Source organism: Octodon degus, unplaced genomic scaffold (assembly GCF_000260255.1).
Source record: "Octodon degus isolate 3935 unplaced genomic scaffold, OctDeg1.0 scaffold00031, whole genome shotgun sequence".
Lineage (NCBI taxonomy): Eukaryota > Metazoa > Chordata > Mammalia > Rodentia > Octodontidae > Octodon > Octodon degus.
This window is the reverse complement of record NW_004524607.1, coordinates 1,515,328-1,535,013: the sequence shown is the minus strand read 5'-3', so window position 1 is coordinate 1,535,013 and position 19,686 is coordinate 1,515,328. Positions and strand designations below refer to the sequence as shown.

At 41.4% G+C, this 19,686-nt stretch overlaps 1 protein-coding gene across 1 annotated transcript in view; it reads left to right on the top strand.

The window, feature by feature from the left end:
* Hecw1 (HECT, C2 and WW domain containing E3 ubiquitin protein ligase 1) overlaps nucleotides 1-14,112 on the top strand; it is a 372,273-nt gene extending 358,161 nt beyond the window's left edge. Inside the window, exons 22-27 of the mRNA XM_004629654.3 lie at nucleotides 1,343-1,441; nucleotides 3,803-3,932; nucleotides 6,324-6,470; nucleotides 7,444-7,558; nucleotides 9,956-10,154; nucleotides 14,001-14,112. Of these exons, the coding sequence (XP_004629711.1) occupies nucleotides 1,343-1,441; nucleotides 3,803-3,932; nucleotides 6,324-6,470; nucleotides 7,444-7,558; nucleotides 9,956-10,154; nucleotides 14,001-14,112 (802 nt within the window). The remainder of the gene's footprint in view (nucleotides 1-1,342; nucleotides 1,442-3,802; nucleotides 3,933-6,323; nucleotides 6,471-7,443; nucleotides 7,559-9,955; nucleotides 10,155-14,000) is intronic.
* The last annotated feature ends 5,574 nt before the right edge of the window (nucleotides 14,113-19,686 follow it).

Sequence of the window (19,686 nt, the reverse complement as noted above, 5' to 3'; positions counted from 1 at the left end):
TGGTGGTGGTCGTGGTAGTGGTGGTGATGGTGGTGGCGGTGGTGGTGGTGATGGTGGTGGTGGCGGTTGTGGTGGTGGTGGCTGTGATTGCTTTTGAGGCAGGGTCTTTCTGTGTAGTTCAGACTGGTCTTTAACTCACTATGTAGCCCAGTCTTACCTGGAACTCACAGCAATTTTCCTGTCCCAGCTTCCTGAGTGCTGGGATCACAGGTGTGTACCGCTACACCTGGGTACTCGCATTTTTTGTTACGCCTCATAAAAATCTGAAAGAGGACTTTTAGATCTGCTTTAGAACATGGCAGTGACATGGGATAAGGAGAGAGGGGGCTATTTTGAGGTGATTCTTGTCAATGTGTCTTTTACTTTATTTTACAGACTTAAACATTCAGCATATTTTTACTGTACCTCGTATGCAATAGAGAATCTCAAGAAAGAGCCTCATGGAAGGCAATAGGAGATGAGTTAGTTGGGATGATGTGAGGAAAGTCACATTAGATGAAAAGATGGTTGGATAGGAAACCAGGGGACCCAGCTGTGGAGCTAGATACAGAGACAGGAGAGGTGCTCATGGCAGGAAGCCATGGGCTGTTGAACCAGGCAGATTGGAAGCTGGCTCAGAAGCAAGGCCATAATGTGATCAAACTCCAGGAAGCCTCAGCATTTCCCACCAGAAGAAATTCCAGAAAGTAGTCACCCCAACAAGGATTTAAACCACCTCTAGAGGTGGCCAGCTGCCCATGAGCAGTTCCTCCCTTCAGGGACCTTGTTCTTTCTTTGTGTATGGCAGACAGTGCAATCCTTCACACTTACTTAGCATGCCTCCTATCCCATTGAGGTTGTATATAACTCTTCCCACTGTATGAGCACAGCTGCCAGACATGATTCGCACTCAAGACCTCGACCTCCCTGATTGTGAATACAATCAGGAGATACTATTGAATACTTGAACAGATAATGATACTCTGTCCAGAAAGCTTTCTGGGTCCATGGGTTTAAGTCCTCCTTGGGTTTGTGTGGGCCTTTTTATCTCATATTCCTGTGTTCTCCTTCCCTGGTGCTTTCTTCTTGGTTTCTAATAATACCAGAAGATTCTGGAAAACAAAATGACTCTTCGGATACAATGGGGAGAAGTTTCCTTTGATAATACCAACCATACACCATTGTTTATGGCAAAGAATGGAGGGAAAAGTGACTGCTGTTGTTGCAACATCCACAGGAAAATTCCTATAGCAGCTTAAGATGAATACTGGACAGAAACACATGAAATAAAAGTATGAATTAAAACATTTAATGATATAAAGTTCCCACTGATCCTTAAATTTCTCTGTTTTGTCTGTTCCAGGTTCAGGTTTAGCGGTCGTATCCTCGGCCTGGCCCTGATCCATCAGTACCTCCTGGATGCCTTCTTCACGAGGCCTTTCTACAAGGCTCTCCTGAGGCTGTAAGTGTGTGGCAGACAGTGGTGACAGCCCTTCCTCAGGACGGCAGTACTGGCCTTCCTGATGCCTTGGACCCTTTGTCTCTGTTTTGCTCCAGTCATTCCTTTTAGGTGCCTTGTGGTTTCCTGCTGTGAATGCCTTGCATATCACATACAATTTTTAGCATAATTACAGTCATTTGGAGAGTTTAAGCATAAGAAAACATGCTATTAGCAAAACATCATATAATGCACATAAATCAATTTATATAAAAAGTATACTATTACAAACATTGCATTAAACTGTTAAGCAGAATTGATTTGTTTACACCTTACTACATGTGATAGAAAAACACAGTGAATACTTAAATTTTTAAAAATCCTTTATAGTAAAAGGCACATGGCCTTTCATTCTCCTCTAAAGCCTTCCTTCTCACTTGGGACACACATATCCAATCACTCTTGCCATTCTCTGAAGCAGTTATGGAAGAACTCCTCCCTGAATGTCTCTATGAGGTGTATTTAAAAATGCAGCTGGTGATGTTCCTGTGTGGCATCCCACAGAAAGGCAGGCTCCCAAAAGCACTGTCAGGCTTCCTCGTCTACCTGGATGGCACTGTGACTTCTGACCCTTCTCCAAAGTCAACATGACTGAGAAAGGTAAATGTTTTGAATCAGTTCATGACATCAGTAGCCACAAAAGCACCTCTAAAGACATTCATGGAAGAGGACTTCCAGAGTGGCTGCAGAAAGGGGAAAGAAAGATGGAATAAGTGTCAGAAAAGAAGGATTGTTTTGGAGGGAACTAATGGTAATGTCTTTTATTATAATAATTTTTTTAAAAAAATTAGACATTAAGAAATAAAGCCATGCTGTTAAGTTGAGCTGTGGGGGACTCAGGTCAATAATTTCTGACATTGCCAGTTAAATATAAGACCCAATGCTATTATAGGCTACTGGACTCTTTTAGAATATTTTGCTGAGTTTACACACCTATAATATTCAATAACGGAACTTAGAAAAAATGGGGTATACCGATGAATGTCCATTTTGTATCTGTGTATTCAAAGAGGTTGGGATAGATATATAGTTGCATTCTCTTAATGAATAGAATGATTTGTTCTAATGGTGTTTGTAAATAGGATCACAAGTCCGCATCTTGTACAGCAATTAACCACTAAGAAGAATATATGCAGTGTATTATATGTTGAAACTGTCCTTCCGATTTGATTTGAAACTGTCTCATTGCTATCTGTTTGTCAATAAAACTTTGAAAAAAAAAAAAAAACAGATTACCTTTGTCTTAACCACCCAGCAGAAAAGTATAAAAACGAAATATAAGAAGTAAAGCCATGCTGTTATGTTGAGTTGTAGGGGACTCAGGTCAACAATTTCTGACATTGCCCATGAAGCAGAAGGACCAATACTATTATGGAGTTCTGAACTCTTTTAGAATATATTGCTGAGTTAACACACCTATAATATTCAAATAATGGAACTTAACAGAAAAAGGGTATACAGATGAATGTCCATTTTGTATCTGTGTATTCACAGTGGTTAGGATAGATATATAGTTAGATTCTCTTAATGAATAGAGTGATTTGTTCTAATGGTGTTTGTACATAGGATATCATGTACGCATTTTGTACAGCAGTTAACCACTGGGAGGAACATAGGCAATGTGTTAATTATTTTTTTTATCTGTAGAATTTATTACAGAATATGGTGTTGGGAAACAAAAGCAGACTACCTTAATGTGTCAAATTTGTGAACTTGTTAAATAAAAATTTTTGACCCCCCCAAAAAAAAATTAGACATTCCCTGTACTTTCTATTTATTTATTTATTTATTTAGTATTTTAGGGAAGGGTCTACAGGGTGTTCAGGGTCTCACTACTAGATTGGACTCGTAGTGATCTGCCTGTTTACAGTCTCCCAAAAGCTGGGTTTATAGGCGTGCACCACCACGCCCAGTCTCAGTTGCTGTCTCAGTGCTCCCCAGAGGTGGGGCCAGCATGGCAAGCCTGGGGATCGAATTCCCAGCTCCCTTGCAGGAGCTTTAATCCACTGAGCTATTTGGCCAGCTCTTCTCTGTACTTTTTGATCATACCTACTAGTTGCTTTAAAATGAGAGTCCATGACTCCATAATGATTTATAACTATTTTATTATTTTAACTATTTTAATAACTTATTTGCAAAGCAGAATTATTGGATGAGCCAAAACTATTGACTATATTGACTTAGTAGTATATTTAAAATTATCAAATTGTTAAATTACATCTGCACCGTTTTAGCCCAAAGTGGCATAATTACATTTTTCAGTAGAGTCTGGGCAGCAATTTGGTCCCTAATTCTGTCCATCTTACTTCTATGGGATCCGTGCAGGCCCTGCGACTTGAGTGACCTGGAATATCTGGATGAGGAATTCCACCAGAGCTTGCAATGGATGAAGGACAACAACATCACAGATATCCTTGACCTCACTTTCACTGTTAACGAAGAAGTTTTTGGACAGGTTTGTGTGATGTGGGCATAGAAAAGAATTTTGCATTTTACTCTGGCAAATACATGTTTAGTTACTTTTTGCTTTGCTGAGACAAAATACTCAACATCCAAAGTTAAAGGAGGAAAGCTTTATGTAGCTCACAGCTTATAGAGGCTTCAGTCCATACTCGACTGGCTCAAAGGTGGGGTGGCATCTCAGAGGAGATACAGTTCATGGTGGGCAGAAGGTAGCAAAACAACAAGGATCAACCACAGCTCTTTCTATCTCTTATAACTTACACAGGCTCCTTAGGTCACGTGACACTCACACCTTCAGTCCTAGCACCCTAGATCCTAGCAGTGCACCACAAGTCAATTCTAGCCTCACACACTCCAGATTCCACCACCTCTGAAAACACCCCACCTATAGCAACAAGAGACTTTGGAGGGACATCTAAAAACAAGCCATAACAACATATAACAAAATTTACCATCTTAAGACTGGGCATGGTGGCATACGCCTGTGATCCCAGTGCTTGGGAAACTGAAAACAGGAAGATCACTGTGAGTCCGATCTGTGTAGTGAGACCCTGTAAACCCTGTATTACCAGCTTAACCATTTTAAGTGTATACCTAATATTATTAAGTGTATTCTCACTGTAGGACATCCAGTCTCCAGAACCATTTTGTCTTGCAAAACTGAAACAAACCTCCATTTCTCTCACCCTCCAGCTCCAGGCAACTCCACTCAACTTCCATTTCTATGAATTTGTCTGCTCCACATATTTCACATAAGGGAAACCTGCAGCTTTGATCTTTTATGACTGTCTTACTTAACTTAACGTAATGTCCTCCATGCGGGAGCATGTGTCAAGAGTTTTCTTGCTTTTTAAGACTGAGTGATAGTCCAGTATGTATGTGAGTCAGCCTTCTCATTCATCCACTCATCTGTTGATGGGCACCTGAATTTCTTCCACCTTTTGGGTGTTGTGAATAATGCCACAGCAGCAGCCATGTGTACGAGGGCCTGCTTTCAAAGTTAGGATTTCTAGAGCATGTAGTAATGAGATGTTGCTTTTAATCTGCAGAACAAGGAATCTCATTCATTCAAATATAATGCTTTGGGGATTATTTCCTTTAATAAATCTTCCCATGTCCTCTTCCTTCTTTTTCTTGTTATGACATGGATCACCTTTATACAGTTGTTTAAATTACACGTGCAATGGATCAGAAACCATTTTTGTGAACTATATCACACTTGTGTATGGTATTTGTGCTATCTGAAACCACAGGAATAATTATCTTCATCACATCCTCCAAAATGCTTACATGTATCTCAGGACTATTTAACTAGATTAGATTTCCCATTTGTTATCTATTAGTGTTTTTTTTTTACGTAATAGAAAATTTTCTGATCAAATGGGCTTCCATTTGATAAGAAAATACCATCTGAGCAGATTTAACAATTAAAATTCGAAGAACAGCAGTTGCAGAAATCTAACAAACAGATAAATAAAAATCCCAAAAGCTGTGGAATGGTGCTGTTGTGAAACTGAAGTTACAATTCCTTGCATGAATATACCAGGGTCAGAGTACTCACAGAACACTCCAGGTCACCCAGCACACACTACTGCATTGAGCATCTGGGCTAGGTCCTGGAAAATGTCTAAATTCTTTTGTATTTCTTTTGTATAAATATACCTTGGAAAAATGTCTCATAGGTGATTAAGAAAAAGTATTTCTTTCTACCATTATAGGAATACATTTAAATATAGTCAAGAATATGCTATTCATTGAACTGGCCTGCCATGTACTGAATGAATTTAATTTTTTTAACTTAGATACCTCAGTTATCTTATAATACTGAAATAAATTCCAAATGAATTAAAGAAGAGAGAAAGAGGAAAAGGAAGAAAAGTTTTATTTGTAGTATTACAGCAAGGAATACTGCTATATAACACAAAAACTCAAAGCCATAAAAGATTGACACAGTCAAATAAAGTTTTTTTTTTTTACTTCTACATGGCAAAATGTACCAAAAGTAAGATTAAAGTGCCATAGAATTATTACAAAGCCAGGCTTTGTAGCACATTTCTATAAATTCAGCAGCTGGGAGGCTGAGGTAGGAGGATCACAAGTTCAAGTCCAGACTGGGCAACTTAGCAATGTAGGAAGAATCTATCTCAAAATAAAAAATAATTGGTGATGTAGCCCAGAGCAAAGGCCAAGTTCAGTCTCCAGGGTCACAAAAGGGAAAGAACAGAAAGAAAAGAAATGGAGGAGAAGAAAGGAAAAGGAAAGGAACAGAGGGGAAAACAAAATCTGAAAGCCCTCTGAGACACCAAGATCTCCTCCAAAAATCAAGCTATTTTCCCAGGAGATGAGAAACAAGGAGGAGCGCCATGACCTCCTGTTTCCACAGGTAACAGAAAGGGAGTTGAAGTCTGGTGGAGCCAACACGCAGGTGACGGAGAAGAACAAGAAGGAATACATCGAGAGGATGGTGAAGTGGCGGGTGGAGCGTGGCGTGGTGCAGCAGACAGAGGCGCTGGTGCGGGGCTTCTATGAGGTGAGGCCTGGGGGAGGCTGTTAGGGCCCCTGATCCTTGAGGCTCCTGGGGAGCAGCAATTCGGGGAAGAAGAAGGTAGGCAGGCAAAGGCCCGGGCTGTCCTGCAGTGTAAGCAGGACCCAACGGAGATGAGGGCAGAAGGTTCATAGTGCTCTGGGAAACCCAGTTCTGTCAGAGGTAAAAAAGCTCTCAAAAACTCCAGTGACGTGATCTGGCCTTGAAAAATGGGTCATAATTTACGTGACAAAGTACACTTTCAGTGAAATAGTAGTGGTAACAGCTATTAAGTCACTTCAGAATGGTTGGAAGTTTTTGCCTTTACAAGGCAGTGTTTCTTGGAAACTGCAGTGTGACTTCAGAAAGCCGGGTCAGGTTCACTTGTGACCTTGCTCCTGGATGCCTGTCTGAGATGGTGCAGACCCAGGGGTCTGTTTTTATTGCCAGCCCATGAAGGTTGTACACCAAGATGTTTACCTCAGTGACTGCCTGCATCCATTCAGGTTACCAAAATACCATGCTCCAACAGCACAAAAGCACCGCAAGTCTATTTCTCACAGGTTTTGGAGCCTAGGAAGTCCAAGGTGAAGAGGCATTAACAGATTCACATCTTATTGTTTACAAATGGCAGTTTCTGGTCATATCCTCGTTCAGTGGAAGGAAAAAGGGTCTTTTCAGAGCTTCCTTGATAAAAGCCCATGAACCTCATTCACAAGGGGTGCAACCCATGACCCCAAAGGCCTCACCTCCTAAGGCCATCACCTTGGAGGTGAAGATTTCAATGCATGAATGGGGAGAGGGATAAATTTCAGAGCATAATAATGATCTTGAATGTAAACATGATAGCATGCTGAAAAGAGAAAGAAAGAAAGAGTAAATAATGCCATGTCCCCAGTTTCACCCCCAGCAGTAATGACGGTGACCGCAACCTCCCTTGGCATGTGGGCCTCTGTGCTAAAGCTAATCTGTGTCTCAGGTTGTAGACTCAAGACTCGTCTCAGTGTTCGATGCGAGGGAGCTGGAGCTAGTGATCGCTGGTACCGCAGAGATTGACCTAAATGACTGGAGGAATAACACTGAGTACCGGGGAGGTGAGTGTGCCCTGGTGTGACGGTCCCGTTACAAGCAGAGTTGGTGACCTTCTAAAAATATTTGTGTTTGGGCGACAATGATATAAAGTTGACCATTTTAAAGTAAGAATTCAACACAGTTTAGTACATTCACAGTGTTCTTTAGCTAACCTCTAGCTAGCTCTGAAGTACTTTCATCACCCCAAAAGGGAACCCTGTCCCCAACAATCTCCACCTCCTACTCTCCCCACCCTTCGCCATCTATCTGAATTCCATGGCTGTAGGTTTTTCTCCTCTAGATATGTGGCATAAGCAGAATCTAAAAAAGTATTTGTACGTTTAGTTTCTTTTGCTTAGAATACTATCTTGAGATATATCCATGTTATATCATGTTTCTATTCTTCATTCCTGTTTAAGGCTGAGTAATAGTCCCTCACATATACATGTACCTCATTCACAGGTTATGAAAGGCGTGAGTTGTTGTTCTTGTTGTTGCTGGCATTGCTGTTTGCAATACTGAGGGCTTATTCTAGAGCCTTGCACATACTAAGCGAATGCTCTATAAAGGAGCTACATGCCCAACCCAATTCATGACTTTCTAATGACTATAGAAAGCCTGGTCTTACCTCACCAAAAAACAGATCCCTACACAGCTTCCAACCTGAGCTGTCCTTCCAGGGACAGTAATACCTGGCCAAATTCTGAGTAAAGGCTTACAGAAGTTGCTTTTTCTGCAGACCAGCTCACAAGTGGATTTTGGGCTGTCCAGAAAGCATCTCTTGCTTCTTGTGATCAGAGCCCTTTGCACCTCTAACTGTAGTCTCTCTATAGCCCCTCCTGTCTGTTCACCCTGCATGCTGCCAATCTAGGCTCCCTGAAACTTGTTACTGTTCTGGAGTGGTCAAGGTTAAGCCAGGAACTTCACACTGAGCTACTTCCCCAGCTCTTTTGTTCATATTTTATTTTTGGCACAGGGTCTCTCTGAACCATGAAGTTGCCAAAGCTGGACTAATATTTGCCATCCTCCTGCCCCAGCTCCCAGAGTGCTGGGTTATAAGCATGTACTCCCACAGCTGGCTATACACGTAGTTTTCATTAGGCCACTCCCCTGCACACAAAGCACACTCCTTATAGACATTTACAAGGTTTTTTTTTAATCTCATAACCTTCCTTCATGTAAAATATTACAGGGAAATCCAATCAATGGATAGTGAAAAAACTAGGGGTCCATTAGCTCCCTCGTCACCCAATATACTCTGCAACCGGAGCTTCTAGGTTGGTCTGGTGTGGAAACTACTGGTCTATGGTGTCCATCAGTATGTCTTTACCTAGATATGAAGGCCTCTAACACTGCCAGTGGTTTCCTTTCCTTCCCCTCAGGTCCACTCTGTGCTGGCCAGCTGAATGGTCCCTACGTGTCTTTTTTTTTCTTTTCTTTTTTTCCATTCTTCTTATTATTTCTCCTGCCAGAATTGCCATTCCCTTTCCTCCACTTACCCAAGTCCTTCGCATCCTGAACTCATACTCCAAGTCCTTTATGGAGCATTCTCTGCTTCTGCCTCAGCCTGCACACATCACCCATCTCTGAATGCCCCTTGGGTTTGTGATGTATCATTCATCTTAATTGTCCAAGCTTGGCCCTTCCAGCCTGCTGAGAGAGGGTCTGGTACTTCTACTGCAAGTCCTGCCAAGCCCTGGGAGCTACTGCTGAATGGTGCAGGGTTTCTCTTGGCGGCAGTGATGGCTGCCAGCAGCCCGACACCTTGAGCCACACTTGCTGTTCACCCCAGCCTCTGTCAAGGATCCTGAGATGTGGGGTTGCCAGGAGATAAAACATCAGAATAAAGGAAATGGGGGAAAGTCCTGCATCCACAGAAGGTCTGTCTCTACCAAACCTTTCTATTCCTTGCTGACATTTATGTAAGGCCGGGATATTTAAAGTGGTGTCCTAGTTGTTTAAATAGGAAATATCTCGAAGGACATCTCCAGAATATAAGGTCCTTTTATAAAATAGCTATTTTTCTAAATCTGTTTTGGTTTTAAAACTTGACCTACCTACACAAATTGTTTTCCACCTAACCTAGCTAAAGGCCATTTTTAGAAAAATCAACCACAAGTCTGTAGTTCCAGCACTCTGGGAGGCTGAAGAGGAAAGATCTCAAGTTGGAGCCAAGTATGGGGCAACACAGGGACTTAGAGAGACCATGTCTCAAAATGTTAACATGTTAAGAGGACTGGGAAAGCTCTTTGTTCAATGTCTAGAACCACAACAAGGAAGGAAAGACAAAGAAGCAGAGAAAAAAATCAAAATCAGCGGGTCCAAAGCCGCTGTACAGTTAATATACCTTGCCTGTGTCCCTGCCCTTTGTCCCTTGCTCCTCCCCATCCTCTCTTTCTCCCTCCCTTTGTTCTGAGCAGGCTATCATGATGGGCATCTCGTGATCCGCTGGTTCTGGGCCGCGGTGGAGCGCTTCAATAATGAGCAGAGACTGAGATTGCTGCAGTTCGTCACAGGGACATCAAGTGTGCCCTATGAAGGCTTCGCAGCTCTCCGAGGGAGCAATGGGCTTCGGCGCTTCTGCATTGAGAAATGGGGGAAAATCACATCTCTCCCCAGGTACAGAGCTCCTGCGAACCTTCAGAAAACTCATTGCAAAAGGAAAATTTTATCTTTGTTATTGGAGGTTGTATGATCATCCTTTGAAACACTCTTGCTTGTCACCCAGAGTGTGTTTTGTTTTGTTTTTGAGTTATTAGTGGAAGGTATAGGTGAGATGTCTCTGAAACTTGGGTGGAGACTGCTGTCTTGGTTTGGATGATGAATGGTATTGTGGCTGTCATGTATTGGTCCGCATGTCAATCATGGGAAGATTTTGAGTGTGTGTTTGGTCCAATTTTGTTTAAACAGGAATGTCTAACATGAGGGAAGGGAAGTAAGGGCATTGGTGTAAGGAGTCCAAAAGTAACTCTCCAGGACAATATTGTACACCTATTGCCTATCACTTGATAGTTGATTGGGTAGTTATATATTCATGTGCATGTGTGTCATGTTTTTCCCACTTAGTTTTAAAACATTTGAAGATGAGACCACCAGTATCCTTCAGGCTCTATAACGACCTCTATAGAGTACTCTATAAAGCAAGAATTATGGGATAGATTTAGGAAAGGAGGCCATAGGAGCCAAAGCAGTTTTACACAGTGAATTATTCATGCCATGCATCTTTTCTATGCCACTCTGGGTAACATATCCCTTGTCAGTGATACAAAGAGCACAAAGAGATGCTCCAGGAGAAACAGCATGGTAACAAATACCACTTGGAATCTATACTATTGTGAATGAATATCCCTGATCTCATCTGACAAATACTGCTTTGACAAACAGAAGATAATATTGACCCCTATTTATTCATTTGATGTTTTCCAATTACAAAATAAGACTTGCATTTAATTTAGATCTATCTACGTTGACATGACCACTTGCGTCAGTCAGTTTTCTGTTACTGTACAAACACTTGGGAAACATCACCTTAAAAAGAGGAAAGATTTTTTTCTTTTGGGCTTTAAGGAGTTTGAGCAAGTGAGCTAGTGCACAGGCTTCTGGATTTGGGATTGATGTATGGGCAAACTTCACAAAGAGTGGGCTCAAGCGGGATGAAGATGAGACCCACCTGAATGAATGAGCCTGTGGTTAGGCAGTGGAAAAAGACGTGTGAAAGGATTGCACAACTTTCTCAGCTGGCCTCACAACTGAGAGAGCAACCAGCAGTCATCATGGCTGCCTCTGTCATTTCTTCTGGACGACTTTGAGCAGTCGTTAGTGCACAGGACAAGACTTTCACTAACACTGTATTGGTTAATACTTCAAGCAATAACTTAGAAAAACTCAAGGCGACAGAGAAATCAACTGAGCAGATGACAATGGTCAGAGGGCTATTCAGTACACTGAGCGACACAATCTAAATCCAGAGCCATCTCAGTGTTTCCAAACCCCAGGTTGACATCAACACAGTGGAATTTGACATGGCAGGATTGAGAAGAGCCTTGTGGAGTTTCAAAATATTAATTAGGAGATTGAAGGTGATTCACTTGCCAGTAGGTTGCGTGGAAAAGCCCAAAGTCTTAAGTCACAAGCATGACACAGTTCCTCAAATCATTATCCCAGTCATGACTGTGTTATTAGAGAATCTTACGTTTAAATGATGACTCACAGGTTATGAAAGCATTGATGTGCATTCTGTCGGTGTGCTTCCCAGTAGCTCTCTTAGGTACCCACAACACGTATTATTAGCCCCATTTTACAAGTGAGAAAACTGAAGCTTGGGAAGATTAACTGACTTTCCCAAGGTCATAAAGCTGGTCAGTGGCTAGACTGGGATGAGAGGAGGGGCCCAACCTGTGGCTCCCCAGCTACTCCCATGGCCCACACCTGCCTGGCACTGCTTGGCCTCCAGCACAGGGAATGAGGTCAGCAGTGAGCACTGTTACTGCCAGAGCCACACCTGGAGGGCAGGGAGCACACAGGAATGTGGAGTCCTAGTGAGATTTGATTTAGTTCATTCTAGATGGCAAACCAGGACCTAGCTAAGGGAGTTAACCAGCACTGCTGACAAATACAAGGAAAGCAGCCAATATGTAAACTCAGGATTCTTTAACTTATATTTGCTCATGCTTCCCATTTGCTCCTCAAAATTGTCTCACAATTACTTTGGCTCCAACTAATTTGTAAATATGAGAAGTTTTCCCTATAATATTTCTGCTCTCAGGCGCCATTAAAATCAAGGTGGTGTCTGCTTATAACTCACTCCTGGCTAATGCAGCTAGTTCCAAACCCACTGGGGACTTTTCTGCTCTACTTAACTTAGTGAGCCACAGCCCAGGGCATGTTCCAGTTTCGAGCTTTCTAAACCTAGAGAAGAATCACTGCCGTCACTGCCCTACTCTACATACTGCCTTTCCCTTCACTCTCATTCGTACACTCTGGTTTGGATAAAATATTTAGGTGGTTTTCTTTGGAAGTAGCAGAGGTGAGGTTGAATCTTTGGTAACGGCTGAAGAACTCCACTAGTGCTGTCTTTTGAGTGGGGAAGAGGAAAGGAAGGGAGGGAGTGGGGATGAGAGAGACAGCTCCCCACGTTTGAGAAGGGGGCTGATCTGGGGGACCATTTTCAGGTCCCTGTGCAAGGGGCAAAGGGACACTGGAAAGATCAGAAAGAAACCACTGACATCTTCCTCAGATTCTCCTCCACAGGAAAAGGTACCTTCCCTTTCTCCAGTTCCCTCATTCATTATCCCCAACATAATGTCCCCCATTATGTCCCCCATAATGTCCCTGAGTGGTGCTGCACCTGTCTTCTCAGTGATCTCAGCATACCACCTGGTATGCTGGCCATAGAATTCAAAACAAAAACATAGATAATTCCAAGAGAGATATTACAATTAAAGGAGGTTAATGTCCCAAATATAAGCCAGTGGCGAGAATGTAGTTTTAATTGTGCATACATTGGTTTTGTTATTTTATTTTATTTTGATTTTGATTTGAGTGTCCTTTCTGTGCTGGCTGGTGTGTCCAAACATTATGTCAATGCATGACTCCTTCCAGGGGGGAAGAAGGGTAAAATTAACTTTCAGCAGCACCCCTCCTCCTTTCTCCTTACTTTGATACAGGACCTAGTATCAAGAGAGGTTCATAGAAAAACAAAACTCTTTGACAGCAAGTAGCTAGTGAGGTGACTGAGATGACACAGGAGGCATCTGTGCACACTGTGCCTCTCTTCTAACTTCTGGAGACCCACAGGGGCATTTTCAGGTCCCTGTGCAAGGAAGGCATTCATGGTCCAGGGCAGACTCTGGCAGGCCTGGGTCTGGAGGATGAAGCATGTGACAGGTGAGACAGAACCTGGGGCAGTGTTGTGAGGACACTTTGGTACTGAGGGAGGGCTGTGTCCCAAGCACAGGTTTTCTTGGAAATGCAGCCATTCCACTTCAGGTGATGCATATTACACAGGGATTGAAGAGTCCGACTTGTCTCCAGGGCATACCTGACTTAAACACAGAACTGAATCTCTAAATCCCAGAGCATTGTGGATTCCTCCAGCATATACTTGGTTAAGGCAACCCAGAACTAGAAGGTGGGCAAGGAGACTTAAGAATCTGATCTTTTAATGGTAATTGTTTTTCTTCCTCCTTCAAAGACTGCATCTAAGCTTATATCTCAGTTGCAAAAGCCAGCTGGTGCAGAGTTGATCGTCGGTTCGCCGTGGTGGTTTGCTTGCAAATCCCAACCACCTATTTCTAGTTGTTCCATTTTCTCAACCAGTATTTTCTGGTTTGCAGTTTGCAGTGTTTTATAACTGTCCTAAATCATGACCCTGTTCACTTTTGATTTCCCTTTGAAGTCACAGATAATCTCCAGAGCCAGTCACACCACCAAAATACTCTTACCCATCTCTTCTCTTCCATTTAGGGCACACACATGCTTCAACCGACTGGATCTTCCACCATATCCCTCTTACTCCATGTTGTATGAAAAGCTATTGACAGCAGTAGAAGAAACCAGCACATTTGGACTTGAGTGAGGAGACGGAGCCTCACCTTGATGTTTTCCAGGCCAGTGACATCACTCTTTCTGGGATGACCCCTTTCCTATTCCCTTAATTGACTCTCCTTTGATTTTGGTATTCCATTATTTTTATTTTGAAACAAAATCAGGATTGACAAAGCTGTGCATGAAGAACTGCCTTCTTCTAAGATCTAACCTTCAGGCTTCTCTCCTCTGTTTTCAATGAACTGCTAGCCTGTATGCAATATTAAAATACAAAACAGCTGTCTCAAGGTCTGTGTATATCTCCACATACCTCCATTATTAACAATGAAATATGAATGCAAGTTATGCTACACTTGACCAAATGGTAATAAATGTTTACTTCCATTTCTATCATTTAAGGGAAAATTTCAGCAGCATTTGCATTCCAAGCTTTTATACGCCCATGTCTTCTAAACAGAGCCACCATTTTCTATCATTTCTAGCCATCAACTCCAGACCTAGGAGCTGATCAACTCTTTGTTTTCCTCCCACTCTGCTTCTCCCCATGTGTACTACCCATCCAAAGGACAGCAAGTGGCAACACTGAAATTTTTATACATTCAACTCATGATCCATAGGTGGCATCAGTCCCATCAGCCGGAACTAGCCTAGACAAATGGTGCAAATATGACACGTCCAATAACTAACAACATCAAAATAAACACGTCTTGCTGATGCGACGCAGTGCATCCCAGTGATTGTGGGGACCATGGGCTCAACTTGAATTCAGAGAAGTCAGGAGGTGGGAGAGCACCTCCAATAAACACCACACAAGAAGCACAAACTTGTGCACATGTTTACGAATGAAATCTTCCTTGACGTAGGCTAAAGAATGAGGCTTCAACCCCCTTGTGTTGTATACAATGTGGTAAAACAAACAGGAGAAAGGAGATGAAGGACGTGGTACATTGTTTCGAATACCTGGGTTCTGTACTGTTTTGTTGAGTCTGGGTACAGTTCTTCACAACAGAAAAAAAAATAAAGATGTGTAGAGAATTTCATGATTCTTTGTTAAATCCAAGTTTACTTACTCAGCAGGCGATCTTTGTTTTTTCTTTAAGCTGATTTTTTTTTTCATACACTATTTTGTTTTTGAAATCCTGGTGGTCAAGCTCCTCCTCCTCTGGCCCTCTACGGAGAGCACACTAAGAAGCTGCAGAGAGTGACGGTGCTTGCTGAGGATCAAGGGCAATATGTGCTTCTCCTTCATCCATAGCGATCCTCCATCCTCCGAAGGCGCGTTCATTTCATTTGTGTCAAAGTAAATATCCAATTTCTTTTAGCATTCAGTAAAAAGATAGCTTTCAAAACTTTTGTGTTTTCAAAAAACAAAGTTGCAGGCTCTGAAGACCTCACCTCTTGATTACATTTGAGATTGACCCAACTCTACTGGTCATTTGCTATTTTTGTAACCTTGTTACCCATGTTGTCTGAAATGTGTCAAAAATGAAAGTGTTTTTCTTCACTGGGAAAGTTAAAGACCTGACGATGTAAATGTCACATTATTTTCAATGTATTAAAAGAGGGAGAAATATGAAAAATGTAAGACAAAATTAATTTCAGATGAGGCTGTGCCTTGTGGCTCATTATATCAGTTTCTATAGGAGCAAGGTATTATTTGTGTTTCCTGTACCAAAAGAAAATGAAACTAAAATAAACTCTAAAGTAGTATAAAGCTCTAAAACAAAATAAGAATTAGTTACAAAGCCCAGCACCACATGCTGCTGTTTTCCTGTTCTCCGTCAGGGAATTCATATTATAGAAATCTAGTCTGTAGCTAGTATTGCCTGAAAAGAATATTTACCAAGATAGGATGGAATGTGTACATTCTATGATACAGAATATGACAGATAAGTAAAATTCAGTATGCATTTCACTATCTGATAACTAATGGATTCCAGTACAGGTGTTATATATGCAATGAGACCATTAGGATTATGGAAATCATTTGATCGTATCATTATCCTAACTCTTTGCACAGCATCTCTAATATGGCAGCATCTTTCATCTTTAGAATTTAGGATTATAGGTGCATAATCACCGGGAATATAGCTCAGTGGCACAGCACCGGTCTGGCAAGTACAAGGTTGTCAGTTTGATTCCTGATACCAAAAAGCAACAACAACATACACAATCATTAATTCAAATGTTCGACTCTTTTTTCATACTTTTTTTTTGTGGTAGTGGGAACTGAACCCAGAACCTTCATACATCCACAACCCATTTTTCGCTCCCTGGCAATACTGGGTATATAATCCAGGGCCTTTACAATGAGCTACATTCCCGACCTTTTTTCTTTTTCTAATTTTGAGACCGTGTCTCATTAAAAACTAGGTTGCCCAGGCTGGACTCAAACTTGTGATCCTCTTGCCTCCAGCCTCCCACAGTGCTGAGACTGCAGGCATCCACCATCTCATCTATGTATTTGTCAGTCTTTCTTTCTTTTTTTTTTTTTTTTGGTCAGTATTTCTTGGAAAGGAAGAAAAGTACTCAAAAGATGGTCCACTCCTGGAGAGCTTTAGAACTTCATAAATAGTATTACGATACACAGAAAGAACTAGGTTATCGTAAAAATTTATACAAAAGCATAGAACTGGGATGTCAGTGATTTTTCAACTAATTTTTTCTTAACTACCATCTCACCCATAACTGCCTGGCCAGATATAGCTCACTAAGTGTAACAGGCACGGCCTTTCACAAAAGTGCAAAATGCTACAAGGAGATACTGATGTCAAAATCACCTGCGAAAATGTGAAGTTTGCTTAACTTGTCTCTAGCATTCCATTCCAGCCTTTCTTTGGGGAAGAAAATCAAGGTATAGATCTTTTACCTCATAACTAAGTCTGATTTAAATTCATACATCATGTTATCATATATATGAAGACAGCTGTAAGACTAAATTTTCTCATGAATTGCAACAGGTGGAGCCATGAGCCACTTCTAATAGTCTAATTGAAAGGGAAAGGCAGACCCATTTGTTACATATAATATATACTTGTTCTTTAAACTTAAAGCATGAATTTTCCCCAAGAAGGAAAATTGCAAAATTAATCACCTATAAGTCACAACTCCTCTAAAACAAGATTATATTTTAGCAAGAGTTTTGATAGAAATGTAAGATCTTTTTCTTTTACTTTTTTCTTTTTAAAGACCCTTTGTAGAGAGACAAGCAAGAATGACAAATAAGGGAAATTTTATAGTTCTACTTTGAAAAATACTTTAAGGTATTATAATGATTTCATGAGTACCACAAACATTTTACCCTGAAATATAAAGAGGTTAATTCCAAAAATAAAAACCAACTGTGCAGGTTCAGAGGAAGCACTCTAGGTCTATTGAACTCTTTGCGACTTCCTTTGTATATAAACAGGCAAAAGTTGTGGAAAATTTTCACTACCATCACTTTGTACCACAAAGTATTGAGAGAAAGGCAGTGAGAAAATTAAGAAAAAAAGAGATATATGATTTTTGAGATGACTAAGTATTCAATACTTAAATCGCTCTCCTTTTAATACACGACCACGTGTCCTTTACTGTAAGAATACTTGTGTGCCAAGCCAGTGAATTCAGCTTTTCAGGACCGTCCTAATGTATCAGTCAGATTGTCAGTCCATATGTCAAGCCAGGTGCATGAATTTGGGATTCAGAACATGTTTCAAAGGCCACAAATATTTTCCCAGTCAAGATGAAAACACTTTCAAATGAAAGTAGTTAGGACTTTACATAACAAATGTGGTGCTTTATTATTATTATTATTATTATTATTATTATTATGTATTTCAGTGTTCATGATTAAAACTACTGCAATACTATATCACAAAAATATGGGATGGATGTTCCCACCATCACTAAGTCCAAAAGAGAAAGTGTTATTTTCCTGTTAGTGACATGTAGTCCCTTTGTTCTAGTAGAAAATACAAAAGGTGCCTAGAGGTAGTATTTAGAGTTAATATTGTTCCATTAGCTACTTCCTGCAGCTTCAAGTTTATCTAAGGAAACGTCTATAACAATTTTGTTAAAAAGTCTTTGTTCTAGTCATAGCAGGAGAAGTCCACATTACTGGGCTGATTTTGCTTACATCGACAAGAAAAATGTCACGTGATACTCAGGCCGCGCTTTCTCTTCTATCCTACCACCTTCAAGGAATGTCAATAAACTCACTTTGGTATGGCATGGTGTATGCTCCTTATTGCAGAGGGAAATCCAGGCTCACACGTCACGATTTGGGCCTGCCTGGCTCCTAGTGGATGTAAGCAATAAAATAACAGGGAAGGCTACCAGCCGGCGAGATAACCAAGCCCCAAGGGGACAAGTCATTGATGGATGAAAAACAGGATGGGTTCACAGATGTGTCAATAAAGGGGCAACTTTTGGCAAGAGGTTCCTGTGTGCGCCTCTTAGAACACAGACCACATGGGCTTCACTGGCTGTGTATGCTCCATGTAGAACCAGAGGACCCTGGCGTATATGAAACCCTACCTGGTGACACCCCTCTTCCAAGGCTGCCGGCCATAGCCTACTGCCCAGTTTGGCCCTAGGATGAGAGTAAGCAGCACTAGGCAGCGTGTTGTGCCCTCTGGCACAAACCAAAGGTGGCACCCCGTCCTTCCAGGCCTCGGGAAGATCAAGCGCGTAGCTCTCACAGGGGGGCGGGGGTGGTGGTCAGGGAGGTCAGAAGATTGTTTGGGGGGGAGAAAAGTATTTTATTGTGAGAGAAAAATAGAAGTAGGATGGAGATAAGGAAAGCCAGAGGGACTGACTGAGCGTGGGGAGACCTTCATATGATACACTTCTACACACGTGCTTGAGTTACTTTCATTTTTTTCTAACTGAAGTTGGATTCTCCAGTACAGTATAAGAAAACAATTAACCTACTGGCCTTTTGACTTGTTGGGCTAATTGAATTTTATCTTGAACCTCATATATATAAATAACAAAGCTCCTGTTACTCTTAAATATTTTCATTAAAATAATAAAGAGGGAAAGTAGCCTGTAGGCCATGGGTTGGTCAAGCCTTTAAGAAGAGTAGGGAAAAAGAGGCCAGCCAGGGATGGTGGCACATGCCTACGGTACCAGCATTGGAGAGGCTGAGGCTGGAGGATCACTGTGAGTTGGAGGCCAGCCTGGGTTACACAGTGAGTTCAAGGCCAGCCTGAAAAGAAGACGTGATATTGTTTCAATCTGATCATTATTTCAGAAGTCAATATTAGACATTAGAGCTGTGCAGGGTGGTGCACACCAGTAGTGTCAGCACTTAGGAGACTGAGGCAGGAGGATCACTGTATGAGGCCAGTATAGAAGCAAATTCAAGGTCAGCCTGAAGTACACGGCAAGACTTTGCTACAAAAGAAACAAAATTAGATTTCAGAGATCCTGATTTCTAGGTCCATGCTCATACACTATTCTAACACTCATTAATTGCTGCAAGGAAAAACACGATGCAGACAGCTGATAATGTATTAATTATTTTTTTTCTTTTTTTTCTACAGTTTTATTGATAAACAGATAGCAATGAGACAGTTTCAAATCAAATCGGAAGTACAGTTTCAACAAATAATACACTGCA